The sequence below is a fragment of the Halyomorpha halys genome, unplaced genomic scaffold (assembly GCF_000696795.3).
Source record: "Halyomorpha halys isolate HHAL.00 unplaced genomic scaffold, Hhal_1.1 Scaffold273.1, whole genome shotgun sequence".
Classification (NCBI taxonomy): domain Eukaryota; kingdom Metazoa; phylum Arthropoda; class Insecta; order Hemiptera; family Pentatomidae; genus Halyomorpha; species Halyomorpha halys.
In genome coordinates, this window is record NW_027106425.1 from 371820 (window position 1) to 386682 (window position 14863).

Here is a 14863-nt window from a genome sequence, read left to right on the forward strand (position 1 = left end):
AGCACAAAAACTGAATTGTTTACGAGTTAACAAACTCTGAATTATATTTTTTTAATTCAAGGTTTATAGAGAACATCTGTTTTGCCCCCGTTGTTTTCATACATTAACTTAGCCACTCAGTTCTATTTTCTCAGTAAAAGAAATTTTCAGTCAAATTGAAGATTGATTTGGCGACCAAGAGGAAATTAATACTGAATAATAAAATATCCTGACCAGAATATAATGGCAATGAAACAAATAAAAATGATAAAAAATCAAATACAATTAAACTAAAAATAATAAATGAAAAGATACAATCTCTGTATTAGCAGAACATAAATATATATTAATATATATTTAGAAGCATAAACAAAAACATCAAATACAAAAAATGTATAAACCTTATTTAAAACTTTAAATTGTTATTCTCCTGGAATTAGGTGGACAGAAGGTGGTTGAAGATACGGGATTTGAAGATTGGAAGGGTATTAGAACAACGAATAAATGAGGGAATAGAGTTGCATAAGGAAGAGGGACGGATGAGGAAAGATCTACCAAAGGCTGCGGTTCGATGGGCAGTTACATATAAGTCTAAAGGTCATGAGCGGGTATTGCGGGAATGTACTGAGAATTTAAATCGAAGGATATCAGAGATGACGGCGGGATTAGATAACTTGATAGAGGATGGAAACAAGAAAATATTTACGACTTAAGGAGGATTAAAAAAGCCATTTCAAGTCTTAATAAAATCTGGTGACAGAGGCATCTTTGGGGACCCCAAAGATGAATCGTGCAAAGTAATTATTTAACCGTTTTAATTTTCTATCAAGGTCCTTGAGACATCCCCGTAAACCACACAGCAATAATCAAAGTGGGGGAATATTAAGAAAGTAACCAGGAGCCTACGGATTTCAAAAGTAAGTAGGTGACGAAGGTAATTTAAAATTATGTTGAATTTCTTTTTTTTTTTTTAATTCATTTTCGTCAGCTTCCTTTTCCTCAAGTTCATTATTTTTGTTTTTATGAAATCAACATTTTAAAGTCAAAAATAAAAAATTATGAAAGCATATTCTACTTGGCAAGAGGAAAGCTTTTCACTGGAGCTCTCAGTTCAGGCATACAATCTTGTACAAAATAAAATTATAGATATGATGAAATTATACAATAATTGTCGTAGTTTTATAACCATTAAGAACATAAAGCAATTGGTACGTAGTCTTAAAAACTGTTTACAAGATTGTTCAAAAGCTATTCTGAATATAGATTTTTTCCACTCCCATAAAATCTAAACCAAGAACATTATAATTATTTTATTTCTTGGGCTCAGCAGGGTGAAATTGATGACCCTTGCTAAGTTTCTTCATTACACCAAGATGATTCTGGCGAGGAAAACCCCTTATCTCTGGTGGTTCTTCATCTGGTTTATAAAGACTTAACCAGACGACTCCTGTATAGTGGACCATTGTGTCATCTCGGGTGATTTTTTTTTTTCATTCCCTCGATACGAAGCATAACATGTGAACAGGTCAATTGTATTCGAACCATTGATAAAAATTGGAACGGAAATCCGACTGTGAATTTACAATTAGCAGCCTTGATATTAATAATTAATATTTAAGTTAAATCCCATCAAATTACCTTTACCCTACGTCGTAAGCCTATTGACTGTAGGTATACTTCAATAATGTTGCTCTTACCCCTGTTGAACAGATCCACTACCTTGGACTACATCTGGACAAACGTCTAACCTGGAATCCTCACACAAGACTGAAAAGACAGGAAACTGCACGTCGATTTCGACTATTACAGCACTTACTAGGCAAACGGTTGATCTACATGACTATTATAAGGCCTCTGAGAGCTCTGGGGCTCCACTAAACCTTCGAATTCCTCTCGTATCCAATCCTTACAATCCAAAATCCTTCGTAAAATCCTAAATGCTTCCTACTTTATCACAAATAAAATCATCCACAAAGACCTTAATGTTCCATTCATTCCTTCCATTACAAATTCCCTAAACACTCAAAACTATTAGTTTCTAATCTTGCTTCCTCTTTTATTCCGGATAATCCTCCGAGGCGTCTGAAAAGAAGATGGCCTCAAAACCTTATATTAAAAATGTTTTTAGAGCGCTACCATTGGGTAGTTTCTCTACATGCTTGTACCATACCATTATGATTTCCTCAAATTTACTTGATTTATTTATGTACAGTTGTAAATATCAATAAATAAATTTTAAAAAAATATTTAAGTTACCAGAAATAACTCACCTGTGCTCCAATTGTCTTTTCTTTGAAGTGGTCATCATACTTGTAATTCGAAACAATATAATTTGTCGTCAAATAGGCTTTGAAATCAGAGTTCCTAAAACAATATGATAAAACAAATCACTTTCAATGCTAAAACGTTCCCTTATAACGTATTTGATATAATGTTAGAAATATACTCCAGGCAAACCCAATAATTATTAATGTTTAACTCTAAGATATTTATTTATTTTTAAAACTAAAACCTCGCACTAGGTGCTTCGATTTTGGCAATGAAGGGCACGTAGCTAGACAATATCCTACGTGTACCGAAGGAGGGAGGTAGAAAAACGCGAGCCGAGAGAAATTAATCCCCAGAAGATGAAAAGTAGAGTAGTCTCACACAGACCAAGTGAAGGGGCTGATGATGAAAAATTTCGGGCCAATCAGAATCAAAAAGTCCTTTTGTCGTCCGAGGGGGATGAAACGCTATGCATCGACTCCCGCTCAAATCAAGGGTCAAAATGGAATTTTATATAATTGAAGATCCATAGTTATAATAAATGAAGAAATTACAGTTATGGCCAATATTCATAAGTAATTAATTAAATATTGCAAGTTGTTGATATATATACGGATATTAGATATTTGAGGTTAGTTGATATCGAAATTTTTTTTTGCTGCCTAATTATTATTGTTTACTATTAAGAATACACTACTTGTTATATTTTTATATCATTATACCATTTCTGTTCCAAAGTATAATACATTCATTATGTAATTTAAATATTATTATTTCTATTTACTACGCCTCCTCGATTGAGAATATATCTGTTTAAGAAAATATTTAGTTCTTATCCTTCAAGAACCACTGCCAAATGGACAAGCGAGATTAAATTAATTAATTGGTGTAAATTCTAATTAAATTAAATAATATTAATTGAAGAGGAGGTTCGTTGTAAAATACATATACTTGACTAAGTAAAAAAAACCTTATCATTCTACTCAAATAAATAAACATGATCTTAATTATTGCTAAACGGAAACAATCTATAATATGAGATAACGATTTTCCGGCTCTGCTCTCACTTGATGGACATCGCCAAGTGAACACGACAAGGTACAGTAGGGTCATCATAAACCTGTTAGACCAGATAATAAACTAAAGCGAGAATTACTGCAACCTAACTGCTTGAAATAGAGGAATGACTTGATGTCGGTCCACGTGGTTTTTCTCCACTTACCATCGACGGAGAATGGATATCCATAATACTGGTAGATTACTAACTCATGGTGAAGTGATATCGCACCATTTGCACGGATATGGCCACCAAAATGTCGCTATTGATGATTTTTGCATGCTACAAACAACTGGCTTCTTTATATTATCGTACGCTGCCGCCCAATGCCTTAGTGCCCGGTCTTTAGCATTTTGGTAAATTAGTTTTATATTTAAATCAATCCCACATCACCACCCTTGAAGAATGGTGCCAAAACTGGATGATTAAAATAAATTCCAATAAATCCCACCAAATCAAATTTACCCTTCGTCGTAAACCTTCGTCTTGCCCCACAGTATCTTTTAATAATACCCCACTTATTCCTGTTGAGCAGATCCGTTACTTAGGACTAAATCTGGACAAACGACATAAATGGGATCCTCATACAAGACTGAAAAGACAGGAAACTGCTCGTGGATTCCGACTATTACAACATTTACTAGACAAACGGTCCAAACTTCCAATCCATTACAAAAGACTGATCTACATGTCTGTTATAAGGCCTATCTGGACATACGGAATTGAGCTATGGAGCTCCACTAAACCATCTAATTTCTCTCGATTCCAATCCTTACTGTCCAAAATCCTTCGTAAAATACTCAATGCTCCTTACTTTGTCACAAATCAAATCATCCATCAGGACCTCAATGTCACCTATGTTGCCCATTTTGCCAGAACCAGATACCAATCCTTTCATAATAAACTTCCCAACCACCCAAACCAACTCGTTTCTAACCTGGCTTCTTCTTCAGTACCTAATAATCCTTCTAGGCGTCTGAAAAGAAGATGGCCTTGAGATCTTCTCCTTTAGAAGTGTTTTTGGAGTTCTACCAATGGGTAGATTCTCCACATGTTTGTATCATGTCATAATATCACTTACAGCAAATTTACTTGATGTGTATATATGTATACAGTTGTAAATAACAATAAATAAATTATAAAAAAAAAAATATTTAAATCACGAATATGAATATCCTGCAATTCATGATTTAATACCTATACTGACCGACTAATGTCGCCGAAGAGGAATGCAGACGAAAATTGGTGGTGGTTCAAAGATGATTGGAACAAGTATTTCTTAGTTTCAGTGTTGGAAAACGATAAAGAACATCTCGCAACATTGCTGATACTACTTGTACGGGAAAACTGGCAAGTACTTGATGGTCAACACCTTCTTCAGACAAAGCAGGTAAAGTATATCATTAGTGAGTTAGACAAATACTTTATACCTACCGTAAATATCACATATGAAAGATATTTGTTTCGGATCAGCCAATCAAGGTGAAAGCGAGACTATTGTTGAGTGTCTCATTCGTCTACGTTCACTTGCCAGTACCTGTGATCATAAAACAATGGAGATGGCATTAGTACGTGATCGTCTTCAACTAGGTATTGTTAATAATGCGACTAGAAACTACAGATCCTAAACTTACCCTAACGACACTTACAAGCGTTTTTCGTTCAAATAAACTTGCTGATATGTAAATGAAAAGAGAACTAAGTGAAGTTTCAGCGTAAGTCACGGACACGATAAGTAGGTACTCCAGTATTAGGAAATAAATTTAATCAGTGTGGAAAAGCCTATATTGCACCAACGTGCAATATTTAAGGAAGGACCATAACTCTAAGCGTAATACAATAAAAATTATAAAAGAGAAAGAAAATTCCAATAAAGTTACAGATTGTTCAGAAGAAGCATTCATTACTCACCACACATACCAGGTTTATTCCAATAAAAGGAAACACGAATGGGTATCAGTCACAAATTTCTAAAGAAATCTCATGATCAAATGCCAGTTGGAAAAATACCATGGAAAATTTAGAAAGTAAATATTTGGTGAACCATAACCATAATCCAACCTATGTATTTGTAAGTCTAGACCTTGCTGTAATGCATATGTTACATAAATCCATTTCGTGTGATTCTTCTCATAGTTATCCGGGTTTCAGCGAGATCTAAAATCTATGATCAACTGTTCCATCTTGTACGTCAATCCGGTTTCGAGCAATTTTACCACTTTTCAGATACAGTTCGGTAACATGGCTTCCTGATTAGCAAAAACTAACATAGAACCCACATGGTTGACCCAAAAGTCAAAAACTATTTGGCCAATTAGACAATATATATATAGGGTACTAAATAGAACATCTTTTGTTTCAAGTGCTATCAAACTACTAATATATAAGATCTGAAACCTATTTGGCTACACGTTTCAACTGTGGGGACAGACCATTTTTTGGAAAACTAACATCTCTGAATAATGTCTATAAGCAGTTTTGAGTATGACTAATTTCTTCGAATGTTTTACCACAATTTTCAAAGTTTGAAGTAGCTTCCCTAATCACAAAGTTCCCAACTTTACAGGTTTTTAAATTTACGGAGGAGGGGGGTGATCCTATCCTGCTTTAATGATGCACCTGCTCACAACTAAAAGTTCTATTCGTTCTTTTGCTTATCCTTATCGCCGGACAGATAGAGAGGCCTTGGGTTATTCCCATGGCCATTGTAGGTGACAATATTTATTTATATAATTAGTTGAATAAACTTTATTTAATTAATACTGTTAATCAAAATATATCCCCTTACTATACAAGAATATACTAACCATATCCTATTACATATAATAAACGGATGAATATCCGTAATGTTTCAGACCATGTGCTAGCCAAATTCTCTGCCTTCAGAATCTTATTCATCATATCAATTCATCAGCAAAATCCCATTCTTCTTCTCCTCTAAGGTTACTATGATAGTAACTTGAGACCTTTTGTATATCTATAGTTGGAGTTCCTGTAATGGCCAGTTACTCCATTTGAGCCTTGAGTATCTGAGGTTTAGTCAGATTAGGGTCAGATCAAATAACAATTTGACGGGTTTTCATGCAGCTTGTGCTGGTATGTTAAAGTCATAAAACTTGGAGAAGTTTCAATTATAGACGTTTATCAATTTTTACTCAAAAAATTATATATACTTCTATTTTTTTTTTTTTTTTTTTTAAATTACTATTAAATCATTGGTTGAATGGCACAAGAAATCACAAAATGTGTTTAGTGAAAATGTATAACCTTACTTAAGCGAAGAATACTTTTGTACATTAAGCTAGTGAATGAAAACTCCTATGATTGGTTTTATGAAACTTGACATATTCGTTTTTCATTGCCCAACCAAAATATGTTTCAACCAACAGTGTAAAGAATTTATTCAAAATCACTTTCTTGTATTGTGGCCGATTTCACCATAAATCGCGATTTTGAAGAAATTTGGTGCAAACGTTTGCCAATTGTTAAGTAAATTAAGCTGAGCAGAAACCTTTTAAAAATGTTTTCATTAAAATAAGCTGATTACAATGAGGTGTTCCGAAATATAACATGAGTCACGGGACAGATAACATATCTGTCTGAGCGTAAACATTAGACATGAGCATGACTGTTACAAACATTTTTCTTTTGCTTTATTAAATTTTAATTTTACTTTAACACACTACCCAAACCCACTTGTTAATTCATGGAATTCGTGATTGCGCAAACCAGGCAATAACGCATACCATGGATTATACAATAATTATCAATTGGAAGATTAATTACTATGGTATTTTCCATGTGTTTTATATTGTATCATATATTATCTCACTATACAACTATTTTTCTTTCATATACGTTTTGGGGCTCTTCCCCCATTCCTTCTTCAGGTCCTGATAATCCTCCTTGGAGTCTGAAAAGAATATGGCTTCTAGATCCTCTATTCTAGAAGTGTTATTGGAGTTTTATGAATGAATCTAGATTCTCCACAAGTCTGAATTACGAAAAAGTAATGAAGGGCAGGTTGAAGATGTACAGATCTCACATCTTTTGTATTATTATTGTTTTTTATACATCGGATATTTCCGCACGACCGTACGTAAGCACATTATATAATTCATAACATGGATCCAAATCACGATATAACTCGTAGTTTGCGTTCTTGCCAAGGACACCAATGAGAAGTAACCCCGAAGTTTGTTCCCTCGCCATATTTGTGTAGCTAAAATGGAATTCGTGATTGCGCAAACCAGGCAATAACGCATACCATGGATTATACAATATTTATCAATTGGAAGATTAATCATTATTTTCCATGTGTTTTATTTTGTATCATATATTTTCTCACTATACAACTATTTTTCTTTCATTTATGTTTAGGGGCTCTTCCCTCATCTTCGTCAGGATGATACGTGTGAAACTGAACAGATGAAAGTCAATAGACCCACCCGATCATACAGTGTAGAATTGAAAATGAGGAAAAAATAGCAGTGTACAGTAAAATTTAACTAAATAATGAATATTTTATATGGATTATCTATTATTGGTAATTATGTACATATTTCATGATTACAAATTTAAACGAATTTGCCTCTGAAACCAAAGGTTATTTATTTTTATTTTTTTTTATTAGGGCCTAAAATAAATCGAAAAATCCTAATTTATTAAAAATTATTGTTTGGTATTTTGGGTTCCTCTTTTTTCTTTTTATAGATGGGTTAAATATTGGATATTTCTATTTAGTAAAACTAAAATTACAAGGGAGTGCTTATTGTTCCTCATTTCATTGTGATATTTTATAGTAAGTATCATCCTTTTTGCTACCCTGCCATATAAAGTAATAATTAATCAATAACATAATAAAACACAGATTATAATTACTAACTAACATTACTATAACTAGCTAGTTACTCCAATTACTCTTTAACGACAACAGTGTGGATTAAAGATCATTGGTGTGGCCACAATAGTTCCTCGGGTCTATGATCTATTAAGTGAGGGAGTGATTTATAATTGTTGCAATCATTCTTATTAATAAATTTTTAGTTAATGGTTTTCCTTAACCCTTTTAGTGTCGAATGACGGTATATCGTTGTTTACAGTTCTCCTGTTCTCTCGGTCACAGGGTAAAACATGTGATTTTAACTCTTTTTTGGTGATACTAGAGCGAAAAACATTAGATTCGCTTCCAAGGGTTCATGCTAATGCGCCCTAGAAGCCAATAAAAAAACATTTTACATAATTTTAGATTTTTTTTATGTTACCGTAACCTGCCTTTGCTCTGCATGTATTTACGTTTATTATACAGCAATCGATTTTTTTTTTTCGTGTAGAATAAGAACAAAAGATTTTTTTCTATTTAATGAGCTTGATAAAAAAATAAAAAAATCTAAAGTCGTTTCTAGGAAAATAAACCAAAAAAAAATTGTTTTGGAAAAATCATATCATATTCGTTCTTTGCCTCTTTTGAAACCTTTAAATACGAATTTTCGAACAAATCAAAAGTTATAAATTTTTGGGCTTGATTTTTGGATGATAATTTTTTTAGAGGCTTACGACGGAGAGTAAAGGTGATCTGGTGGGATTTGTCAGGATTTATTTTGATTCTCCAGTTTTGACACCATTCTTCAATGGATGTTATGTAGTGTTCGTGACGCATTAATAGGGTCGTTGTTTGCAGATAGCATACACGTGTCATCAGCGTATGTTGTTAGGACTGTGTCAGGGTGGGTTGGGATGTCAGCTGTATTAACCGTATAAAGAATAGGACCTAAGATAGTACCTTGAGGAACACCGGCAAACTAGTAGGTTTGTTCATGAAATAAATTCATAACTTCTCAAAATGCTATAGGATCCAACATACTTGTATTCGTTGAAAAGCCGAATGTCTGCTCTTCAAATCTGTATTAATATATTTTATTTTTAATTGTGTTATATGAGAGAAAAAGCAGTTTCAAATAAAGAAAAAATTCTCGAACGTTTTATTTTATATTTCCGATACTAATCTGTTTACGAAGGTATAGTTTGTACTATTATGTGTACTTTTGACGGTCCTAAATCACTTTTAAGTTTCGTGTAAATTAGTGACATCGTTTTGAGATTGTTGCCTTTTTTTGTGATTTCAGAAAGGAAATAGATGACTGAAAATTTTGAAAAAAAAACTTTGTTTTTTTAGTAACTGTCAAACTTCGTATTGAGGAGTTTTCGGAGGTTTGTATACGATTATCAATTTTAAAGTTCATCCCACTTTTGTAGTTCAGTCGAGCTAAATTATTTTAGTACTGTGCTGTTGAAACAGGACCGTCGCTCTCCGGGGGTCTTAGCGGGGCGGGTCCGGTGGGGAAGGATTACCTTTTTTTTAGAATTATGACCTCCTCTTGCGAGATTGTGACATGTCGTACATCGACCAACCTACTCTAAAAGTAGATAAGTAAGGCTACCATGGAGGGCGGGTGTGGAGGTTTTCATCCCGTTTTTCAATTTCAAGCGATTTTTAAATATTGCTCAATTAAACTATCTTAAAATTTCATCTAATTTTATTTTGTATATAGTTAATGATATACCATTGGTAAAAATATACTCCATTGAATTAAATGAGTTAAAACTCACTTGACTCATGCACTCTTTTAATTTAATTGAAAAAATTTTTTTGTTATTCTACATGAAAAAAAAAAAAATCTAACGTTATTATTATCCCCATATGTAAAAATACACATACATATGTAAAAATACAGTCTAATGTCGAATTATTAAAGTTTACTATTGGGAATACACTACTTGTAATATTTTTATATAATTATTCCATTTCCGTTCCAAAGTATAATACATTCATCATGTAAATTAAATTTTATCATTTCTATTTACTACGGCTCTTAGATTGAGAATATATATGTTTAAGAAAATATTTAATTCTTATCCTTCAGGAACCACTGTCTAGGGACAAGCGAGCCAAATTAAATAAATCAATTAGCGCAAATCCTAATAAAAATAAATAATATTAATTGAAGAGGAGGGTCGTAGTAATATACATATACTTGATTTAGTAAAAAACATCTTATCATTCTACTCAAATAAATAAACATTATCTTAATTAATGCTAAACGAAAACAATCTATAATATGAGATAACGATTTTCCGGTTCTGCTTTCACTCGATGGACATCGCCAAGTGAACCCGACAAGATACAGTAGGGTCAACATAAAGCTGTTAGACCAGATAATAAACTAAAGCGAGAATTACTGCAACCTAACTGCTTGAAATAGAGGAATGACTTGATGTCGGTCCACGTGGTTTTTCTCCACTTACCATCGACTTGACGGCTTGAATAGAATGGATATCCATAATACTGGTAGATTACTAAACTGATAGTATATATTCTCAATCTATTTCATCCTCATAAATTTACCCACTGATAAAAGATGATGAAGTGATATCGCACCATTAACACTTGCGTATGGCACCCTAAATGATATTGTTGATTTTTTATTGATATGCAAAAATACTCATACATATGTAAAAATGCAGTAGATTCTTCAAATCAGCATGACTGAACTACTCATTATATCAAGCATATGGTGTTAATTAATGAACCTAATGAGACTATTTGTTTTTTAATTAAAAATTTACTAATTGTTATCTTGTTATTATCAATGTAAATGTTATAAAAATGGATTTTGTTTTTTAGATATGTATAGTTTGTTGTTAGATTTTGATTCGTAGCTGAAGAAGCTAGTAGTCAATTAAAAGATAACCGTAAACCAGATTATAAATCGGTTTTTACACTCTTTACATCGGTATTAACAAGATAACACTAAGTAAATTCCAATTAAAGAACAAACAGTCTCATTAGGATTACTATCACTATTACTACCATTTGTATTGCGTATATAACGTGTAATGATTTCTAAATATGCCGACTGGATGAAACCTGAAGCATATTTACATTTATAATTTTAGAGTTTTTAATTTTAAAATATTATAAATATGAAGCATTTTATCCTTTTACCTTAGGATATAAGTACTGAATAATTTATAAGTAAATCCAAGCCAAGAAGGCAAAATTTACTACAACTTCCATTACTGACTTAAAAAGCATAACTGATTTTGTTTATTAAATAAATCAAAAATTATATCCTTTTTAGTCTCAACACTCTATTTTCTATCAATAGTCCAATGTTTCGGCCATTTCGGCCATCCTCAAGGACATCTTCAATTATAAATTCTTCCTCACATTAAAATTAAAAATTTGTTATGCAGGCTATTCTGCCCAGGTCATTCATTAATTATAAGTTAAAAACCTATTTTTTTATTTAAAATCATAAATATCTAAATCTTCGTATTTTAAAATTATCCACCAAATCACTGATGGTTATAGTGGATAATTTTTATTTTATTAATTTTTTTTTCTCAGTGATTTGGTGGATAATTTTAAAATAAGAAGATTTAGATATTTATGATTTTAAATAAAAAAAAATAGGTTTTTAACTTATAATTAATGAATGACCTGGGCAGAATAGCCTACATAACAGATTTTAAATTTTAATGTGAAGAAGAATTTATAATTGAAGATGTCCTTGAGGATGGCCGAAATGGCCGAAACGTTGGACTATTGATAGAATATAGAGTGTTGAGACTAAAAAGGATACAATTTTTGATTTATTTAATAAACAAATTACAAATTAATGTAATTTCTTCGTAATTATAGATAAAATATAATTTCTTCTATGGGTGAATCAGTTAGGACTCTGCCCTCTGTATTGTATTGAAACGATCTCCTATTTCTCATTTTATTCCATTATAAGTTATTTGTAAAAAAAAAAATTACAAATGATGAGAACATAGTTGACCGTGGATAATCATTTTAACGTATTTTTTAACATTTTCTAAAACCATTTGTCGTCACTCTCTTAAACGCTTTCCTCTTTTAAATATTTTCTATTTGTTATTTTTACTCACTTTACGTATTCTCACCTTTCAGCGGTCTCTTCATCTTTATAACGTACTTTTTTAACTCCGAGTCTTGCCGCACGCGCCGGTGGGCTCACTTGGCTTTCTGATTTCTCTTTGTTTTATTCTCTTTTTTTCCTATTTTTCTGTTACCCCCGTCTCCTTCTCTATTCTTTTCTTAATTTTTCTTACCCGAGTTATTAATTATGTTCACCATATATTATTATTATTATTATGTTTTCTATTCACTTCTTTTATCTAACTTAACTTTATATTTTGCTTCTTTATCCTAATATTATGATTACATATTTCATTACATCATCGTTACATATATTTTCTTTCTCTCACTTTTAGTTTTTATTTAATTTTTTTTTCATTTCATACTATTTTTTAAATTATTAATAAACTAAAATATTCATATCTCTTTGCATTATATAACTTTTAAAAAAATTATTTCCTTAATCATGTTATTTTTACTTGCTCAATTACCTATATATACATTTTGTTTTCCACTTCTTTCATCACTTCATTTTCATTAATTTCCCTCTGTACAATTATTTACTATATGTACTGTTTTTATTTTATTTTTTGAATTCGTTTGTTGTTATCTTGTTCTTTGTTCTTAGCCCTGATGAAGGCTAGAAATTCTGGCCGAAACGTTGGCACTATTAAATAAGTTATTTCAACATATTTGTGTTATATTCGGACCGCACCCCCCAACCATCTTCTCCTTATATAAATAGAAACGATTTGTTTATATAACCTATAAATTGTTTATAGAAACTAATTCTCACCATAAATTAAAAACATATAAATTTAATTAGCACTAAATAAGCACTTACCCTTCAACTAATGGTACGTTAACAAGAGCGTCTCTTCCGTTGGAATCGCTCGCACTGGGGACAGAGACAACGATGATGATTATAAGCAGAATGATGGCTAGAATTATCCCACCGATTATCAACAACTTCTTTCGAGTTAAGGGGGTTGTCATACCTGCAACAGTTCATCAAACATATAAATATACGCTAAAGGAAAAAAAAAAAAGAAAAAAGGCATTCTTATTTATTAGTTTATTCTTGAGAATATCTAAGTAGAAATAATACAACGTAAATACATTATTGTAATGTATTTTATTCTCAAAGGGCCGATTCAGGTGATTGGTTCTTAGAAAATCTGATGAAACAGTAATTTAAGGAAACAATAATTTATGGAAAAAGCAAATAATGCCAATACAACTAAAGAGTCGGACGCCAAGGAGTTTTGCAGGATCAGAATTTTAAAAAAAATTAATTTTTTAATCTATTGAAAACTTTTTAAAAAAATCGATATTATATATGGGAATATTTTTTTAGGATAAATAAAAATACTGGGATAATAATTTTAAAAGGTTATTAAAGCTGTATGATATTGACGTTCATAATATATCATTTAACACCTATCTAGTTTCTTCGCCATTGTCGTCTACGAATCCTTTTTTTCTTCATTCTTATTCACTACATTTTTGTGTAGTATATTACGCTACGATAGTACTGCACTACGCTATTAACTCAGTAAGTTTTTTTGTTCGTTTTACTTTTGTTGCAATCTTGAATCTAAAATTATAAATTAAGACTGAAAAGACAGGAAACTGCTCGTCGATTCCGACTATTACAACATTTACTAGACAAACGGTCCAAACTTCCAATCCATAACAAAAGACTGATCTACATGACTATTATATGGCCTATTTGGACATACGGAGTTGAACTATGGGGCTCCACTAAACCATCTAATTCCTCTCGAATCCAATCCTTACAGTCCAAAATCCTCCGTAAAATTCTTAATGCTCCTTACTTTGTCACAAATCAAATCATCCATCAGGACCTCAATGTCCCCTATGTTGCCGATTTGGTCAGAACCAGATACCAATCCTTCCATAATAAACTTCCCAACCACCCAAACCAGCTCGTTTCTAACCTGGCTTCTCCTTCACTACCTAATAATCCTCCTAGACATCTGAAAAGAAGATGGCCTCGAAATCTTCTCCTTTAGAAATGTTTCTATCAATGGGTAGATTCTCCACATGTTTTTATCATGTCATAATATCACTTACAGCAAATTTACTTGATGTGTATATATGTATACAGTTGTAAATATCAATAAATAAATTATTAAAAAAAAAAAATCATAAATTCGTAACCAATGGTCTTATATTAATGTTCTTAATATAATAATACGCAAATCTTTATAGCAGATTATTATTATTATATTGTCTCTGTTATTATCAAATATCAATGTGTACCTTGTTTGCTATTAGCTAACATACTAGACAAAAAACTTCAATTCATCTTTGTTAAAAGTAAAAATTAATGAAAAAAAACCTTTCAAAGTTAGAGGAGCAAAATTCACATAAATTCTCGTATAGATTACTATGGCATGAGAAAGAATTAGTGCCAAATTAAGATTAATTCTTGTGTAATATAGAATGAGAAAGAGTAATAAAGGAAATAAAGGAGCCGGGATGGTCGAGTTCGGGCGATGAATTCAGTGATAAAATAAATACATTATCAGTAATGGTAGGCACAAAATAAAATATTAGTTTCAATTTCACCCTGTTTTCTTCCCTTATTG

At 31.8% G+C, this 14863-nt stretch overlaps 1 protein-coding gene across 1 annotated transcript in view; it reads right to left on the minus strand.

Moving 5' to 3' along the window:
• Nucleotides 1-14863, minus strand: part of LOC106680652 (dipeptidase 3) — a 32146-nt gene that overhangs the window by 14831 nt on the left and 2452 nt on the right. Inside the window, exons 2-3 of the mRNA XM_014420520.2 lie at nt 13093-13246; nt 2250-2343 (exon numbers count right to left, since the gene is read on the minus strand). Coding sequence (XP_014276006.1) covers nt 2250-2343; nt 13093-13246 — 248 coding nt within the window. The remainder of the gene's footprint in view (nt 1-2249; nt 2344-13092; nt 13247-14863) is intronic.